At 34.0% G+C, this 6,477-nt stretch overlaps 1 protein-coding gene across 4 annotated transcripts; it reads left to right on the top strand.

Annotated features, from left to right (window-relative positions):
* The first annotated feature begins 999 nt into the window (after window positions 1-999).
* Window positions 1,000-6,138, top strand: LOC144574437 (protein DEEPER ROOTING 1-like). 4 transcript variants are annotated; one of them, XM_078324408.1, is made up of 6 exons: window positions 1,000-1,269; window positions 2,050-2,097; window positions 3,147-3,228; window positions 4,065-4,534; window positions 5,540-5,705; window positions 5,802-6,138. In XM_078324408.1, the coding sequence occupies exons 3-6, from the start codon at window positions 3,159-3,161 to the stop codon at window positions 5,819-5,821; spliced, it is 726 nt and encodes a 241-aa protein (XP_078180534.1). In that variant the 5' UTR covers window positions 1,000-1,269; window positions 2,050-2,097; window positions 3,147-3,158; the 3' UTR covers window positions 5,822-6,138. The 4 variants fall into 4 exon arrangements, with proteins under 4 accessions (XP_078180534.1, XP_078180531.1, XP_078180532.1 ...); XM_078324405.1 differs by having other exon boundaries at window positions 2,047-2,097; XM_078324406.1 differs by lacking the exon at window positions 2,050-2,097.
* The last annotated feature ends 339 nt before the right edge of the window (window positions 6,139-6,477 follow it).

Below are 6,477 nucleotides of genomic sequence, written 5' to 3'. Positions count from 1 at the left end.
TTTCACTCATACCGTTATTTAATATATTAATAAAAGAAATCTTATCCATAAATATTCTATCGGATACGATATAAATAAAATAAACAGATAGAAGATTTTATTGACACTGCTTGATAAACTAGCACAAGTGGTTGCCTAGTCCTAGAATAAAGGAGGCTATTTTTGAGATTTTTGTTCATTTTGAAATAAATTATTATTTTTTGTTGAAAAGAGAAGGAATTGAATATGTTTTAAGAAAATAGATAACATCGGAAAATTGTTATTTCAATAAATTTTATCTACGGTGTAAATAATATGTTTATATTTATACTATAATAATTACAGATAGGTACAAAATTATTGTTTTCAGATATTTTAGAATTTTTTTGAAAAACTGTGATTTTTTCCATATCTAAAAAACTAATAATTTATTTCTGAAAAACATAAAATTTGGTCACCAATTTAGATTGCATGTTTGTACTTTGAAAATAAAGATAAGAACATAGGAGTATTATTGGAGGACGGAAACAACGTTGGATTTGAGCACTCCTCGATCCGTAGTGTATTGAAAATGACTGGTCGGTCCATAATTAGACTGGACCACCCGCGGACTGGACCTGGACCAGAGTTTAGACCTGAATTGGCCCGAACTTTTGCTAGAAATGGGCCAAGCACGATTTTTGGCCAGTTTTTTCCGCTAAATCCTGACTAGACAGGACAATTTTTGACCTGTGAACCATAGCAACCCAAACCATGACAAAACCAGATCAGACCGGATAAAACCGTAGCAACCCGGACCTAACCCGTGGTGGAATTTATTTTGTTACAAATTTATATTATTTCATATTATTTGAAACTTTAAAACCAATTTACTTTAAAAAATACTTAAAAATAAATAACTAACCAAATTATTTTATTTCTAGCAAAAAATAATATTTGATTTCTAAATAAATAAAAATCTCGTTTTTTTTTCCTATGTTAAAGAAAGGGTAAGAGAAAGCAGGATTTGGGTTCTAGAAATGCACGAAGGAATTGTTTAACGGGGCATACAGCTCAGCTCACACGCAGCTCGGGAGACGGGGAGCAGGGATGCTTCGGCCCCAATCTGCGGCGTTGATGCCGTGCACGGTGCACCCGTGCTTAGGAGCACAAGTGTCAGGACATTGATGCGATGCGCTCCCAATCGCATCTGGTCGGGACCGACGCGTGTGTCTCTTCTAGGGTTTGCACTCCGCCCAATCATTCTCTTCCTCTCTCCACCATGCCTTCTACAGTTCTACTACTTGACCAGTAAGTCACAAGTTAACTGAAACTATCGAGGTCATTAATCCTTTCTTTTATCTTAATTTAATCTGATTTCATCAATCCTCGGCGCACCTGCTTTTGCCTCGCTCTCAGTTCCTATTCCCTCGATTGCATCCTCAAATTTGTTTTTTTAATGTTAATCACTTTAAGGAGTCTTAAGCCACAGTAGCCACTGCCCCCTTCTAGTTTCTACTTTCTATCTGGAGACTATACATTATTGGAAATTTAAAACATTTTCTTTTCATTTATATGAAACCATGTATAGTCAATGTTGATATTAGTTCAAAATAGTAATGAACTTATAAGTAGCACCATCTTTAACTTTGTTCAAATGATAGTTTTGTTGGTTGTCTCATTGGTCCCCATCCTATCCTAGGAAAGTAAATGTTTGGCTGCCGGACCGTTTATGACATAGTTATTATGAAGGAATTTTGAGCATTTACATTTCAGTATAGTAAATTTTACTGGCAAATCACCCTATATCTGAGTTTGGGTCATAATTGTTACAGCAGCATTCATTTGTAATTTAGATACAGCTATCACTTAGCAAATGATGTAATTTAGATTTTGATGTTGTAAACACATTTATCAATATAGCCTTGGTAGTCACTACCAAGTTTTCAGAAAAGCATTCATTTGTAATTTGAATTATTTTGTCAAAAAGCTTGTTGGAATGAGTTAGGTGAAATTAAAATTCTGCTCAATATATATTAAAACTGTAAAGCATTACAAATAATATGTCTGATTGTTATCAAATTACAGCAGCAATGACAACAGAAGGATAAACACTACTCTGAATGTAACACATATAAGGTATGTATATATATATAGTATGTTCTTTGTATTGCTAATTGAAATAAGTGAGAGTACTATCGATTTTATACGGTAAGTTTGGACAAATCGAAATAATTGGTTGCTATTTTTAATTAAAATTTAAGGGCATAGCAAATGATAAATCCTACATCCAGAAAAAAAGGATAAGGTAAATTTTATGAAGTTCATAGTTCGATTACAACTTATAAAGGAAATGAATTATTCCTTTGATTTTTTTTGTTTTTCTGAAGATATGTACGGCAGGCATGCCGTGCTGCATATGCGAGTTTATAGAAGTTAAAACAGTTGCAAAAATGAACATTACAAACAATAGAAATAAGAAGATCAAACAGAAATAGGTATCACACATAGGTACTGTTGCTTAAAGAAGTCAAAGAAAAGGATAAAAAAAAATCTCCAGCTGAGATCTTGTCTACAATATTTTAAAGTGAATATTGAAATTGTTTAATTCTCCTCTCGTAACCTTGAAATTATCATGAAAACAAGGTATGCGGTCTTCAACATAAGGCTTAGTGGTCTATATTAATAATTTAGTGCTGTTATTACTCCAAGTGAAGTGAAATCAATTACTGTTACCATATTTAGTACAAAAAAAAGTACCAAATGAGAAAGGAGGGGTTCTCTTTCTAGAAAGGATGGCCAAACTTGGAAGGCAGAGAGTACTCTTTAAATTATAAATTCATTATTGAAAATCTCAAGTCAAGAAGCTCCTGCCTCATAGAAGCAGTGGGAACTTGAACCTATGTCATAGGCCATAGCTTCCACTGTTTCATTTCTTGTTAAGATTTTTCCCCTTGTTAAGCTAAGAGGCTATGGACCTAACCATAGGCCATAGTCTCCACTATTTTATTTCTTATTTATATCCCACCTCTTAGTAAATCATCTCCAAAGGATCTTATCATTCATCTCAAATTACTTCTCCCTCTACCTGATTGCAAATGAGGGTATGAATTTCAAAACCTTACTTTCTGTAATGAAAGGGATGATTGCTATCTGACTTCTTTTTTGTTTTGCTTGCTTTGACATAGATCTTCAATTGGATGTTCAACAAGCCAAATGGGCGCCAAGAAACCAGTAGACGTGATTATACCAGTTCTTCTTTAGCTGGCCGTAAGTCCTTTGGATCAAGATTTGAAGCTGGTTTTCATGATGTTTTATTTTCTTATTTACTTGATTGGTGTCCCTCTTCTTTCAATTTATTTTCAAATTACTTGGTGCCTCACCCCTTCAGGAACATTGTGTGGACTCTAAACAACCATTAAACAACTATTTTGTGCTCAGCTTGCTTGGTTCAAAAGTCGTGAGGCTTGTATATTACCTCATCTGTGAGTATAATATATCTGTTCTAACTTTCTAAAGAAAAACAGATGGAGAAATATTTTGGGGTTTACATCTTCTGAAAGGTGGATGGCCTAAGTTTTTCCTTAAACCCTATTGGCCAGTTGTGTTTTGGTCCCATTTTTAGAACATTAAGTTTCTTTATCCCCATTAATGCACGGTTTAAACTTTAAACCTGTAATAGGTCAATTGATGGTTGCAATAATTACATATATATTAAGATGTTTGACCTGAAGCAGTTACAATTGCAAATTTTTATTTTTATTTTTTGATGCCACAGCGCAGATCCACAGACATGTCCAATTTTTATAAGTCAACCTTTGGTACTAAGTAAAGCATGGAAAACATGCAAGTTAAAAAAACAACTATTTGAACTTGAACTTTGCAGCGTTGCATGTCAATTGAGTAATTATGTTCCCGTAGCACCATATATTTTAGAAATTGTGGTCCAGACTCTATAGCTTTTCTTTTTGAAGAAAATAAAAATACAGGAATGGTCCCGATCTCACCTTGTTCAATTAGTTTTAATTAGATATACTCAAGTATATTACGTCGAGGTCAAAAGTGCCAACATTAAGTTATGCTGATTTGTTTACAAAAAAATGTAGATGTGAACATTTCAAATGCACACAAAGAAGAATTTAGCCACTTGCCAGAAGCATTGCTCGCAATCGGTACATTGGGTACATATGCCTTGAAGGAAGTTAAACAACAAAGCTTAGCATCCAACAACAAAATTGGGGAACAAGATCTATCAGACTTCACATCTGAAGAAGTAGCAACTCTAGTGAAAGAGTTGGAAAACAATGGATTAGAGAGAGGGAAATCGACTCAGGATCAGTTCTTGGATTGTTCAACAAGCTTAATTGATCCCAACTGTGAGGATTATAAAAATGTTTCCACTGAAAGTGAGATTGTTTTAAGCAAAGGGAGAGACTTGTTGGATGACCCTAACATTATGCTGAAGAAAAGATCAATTTCTTTTCTCATTAAGAATTTGTTTGCTTGTCGGGGTGGCTTTACGCCTGTACCTGCTCCAGAGCTGAGGGATCCGTTCTCCCAATCAAGGATGGAAAAGGTATGTTTATTTTTTTGTTTGATAAAATATGATCTTTTTGGTTTACTCTTTTAGATACAGGCCTGCTGAAAAGATTATCCCTTTTTTTCTTTTTTCTTTTTTAAAAAAAAAAAAAAACATGCTCAAAACATTTGGCTCACAAATATGCCGATGAAGGTGTCTATCTAGGAAGTTCATGTTTATTAGCTAAATATTATGTGTCTATAGCATAACAATTTTTTTTTTCAGTTAGAATTTATATTTCTTGCTTTCTGCATGAAGAAACTTGTCCTAATTTTTTTGTAATGCACATGTATATATATATATATATTTTAGGATGAATGCCCGATGGCTTAATGCACATTTATGTTACTATGTTGTGAGATGATGTGCTAGAAAAATCAACTGCTTCTTTGATGGTTTTTTCTAATTGAAGGTTGAAAGAAAAATAGCAAGTGTTATGCTAAAAGCAAAATTCACGTTTGGATGCACTCTAGAATAGCTATAATAGCTACTATTTGAGAATAGTGATTTTTGGAAGAGTGAGAATAGTGTTGATGCGGTACTATTCGGAATAGCGAAAATGTTGTTTGGATTGAATATTTAGAATAGCGATGGAGGGATTGAACATTTGAGAGAGCACCAATTGCTATTCCAACTTTTTGTAGGAATAGCGGAACAACGCTATTCTCGCTGTTCCGAATAGCAATTGAGTATGTTTGGATGGATCGGAACAGCGCTATTCTCGCTATTCTCAGTACATCCAAACATAGCCTCAATCTGTTGTTGCTTCCCTCTAATTACCTAGGGAATGATTGGAAGTTGCATTGTGGCTATCAGACTGTCAATGAATTATTATCTTAATGCATTTCAACTGAAAGCTCTCTCTCAGCTGTATTTTGGCAAAACCTTTGGACTCTTAAAAACAATTAGAAAAGCAAAGCACCTTTTATTTGTTATTTACAATATTTACCTTTATACTATCCAACTTCGATTTTTGTGATACAATTATCTTAATTTTATTAGCTTTTCAAGTCCATACTTCGCAAGAAAATATATCCGCAAAATGGCACAACAATGCCTACAAAGAAGTTCTCGCAGAGGAAGCATCAAGAGAAGTATAGTATTGAAGAAGTTGCAGCTCAGGAGAAGGGGGATGATGGGGAGAAGTGGGTCAAGACTGATTCCGAGTGTAAGGGTCTTATTCAAAAAACATAAAATAAGTTGAATTTTCTCTTTTGATTCCATATTTTTTCTCGTCATTAATTTTGGTTTGTTTATTTTGCAGATATTGTTCTTGAAATCTAGATTTTGTTTGGAAGACTTTCATGTGGCTCCAAGAGTAATTATTCGTTTTACAATTCAAGCATACTATAATTGCCTTTGAAATTGTCCTTGTGCTCATGCTCATGTAAATAAACAAAACAAATTTAATGGACAGGGTACAATAACGGGCAGGGTCTGTTCACAATTCCTGCTGTTTCTCAATACCGTTGCCTCTTTTACTTGTTTTTTTATTTATTTCTTTTTTATGGTCAACTGCTTTCTGACCGTTATTTTTCATTCTCTTCTGTTACTTTATCTGTACCGATGTGGTAATGCTAGATATCTGTTTTTTTTTCCCATTTTTGTGGGTTTTCCTTTTATAAGGGTCAGATTTTCTTTGTAGATTAAATATCATTTTTATATATGGTGGGAAGAATTCTTAGCATACCACATTTAGTTGAGAAAAATATCACCTCTGGCAGATTAGTCGCCTGATGGTTAAATGATTTGCACACAAATTAGTTAAGATGATCATATATAAACACAAAAAGTAAACTCAAATTTTTTTCATTTGATACCAACAAGGGAAGTGAGCTTTCAACCGCTAGCCACCCAGCAGGCCAGCACCCACTTCCTGTGTTTGATCCATTTTAAAAGATTTTGGAGAATGGGCCGTCTTCTGGCCCAATTATTGTTAT

This window comes from Carex rostrata, chromosome 22 (genome assembly GCF_964058835.1).
Source record: "Carex rostrata chromosome 22, lpCarRost1.2, whole genome shotgun sequence".
Classification (NCBI taxonomy): Eukaryota; Viridiplantae; Streptophyta; class Magnoliopsida; order Poales; family Cyperaceae; genus Carex; species Carex rostrata.
Note: the sequence above shows the minus strand (reverse complement) of the source record. Positions and strands in the feature narration are given on the sequence as shown.

What these genes read in the sequence shown, in the direction of transcription:
- LOC144574437 (XM_078324404.1), top strand. An exon ending in CCCAATCAAGGATGGAAAAG is followed by an intron (nt 4,535 to 5,539) that starts GTATGTTTATTT and finishes TAATTTTATTAG; the next exon opens with CTTTTCAAGTCCATACTTCG. An exon ending in GGTCAAGACTGATTCCGAGT is followed by an intron (nt 5,706 to 5,801) that starts GTAAGGGTCTTA and finishes TTTATTTTGCAG; the next exon opens with ATATTGTTCTTGAAATCTAG.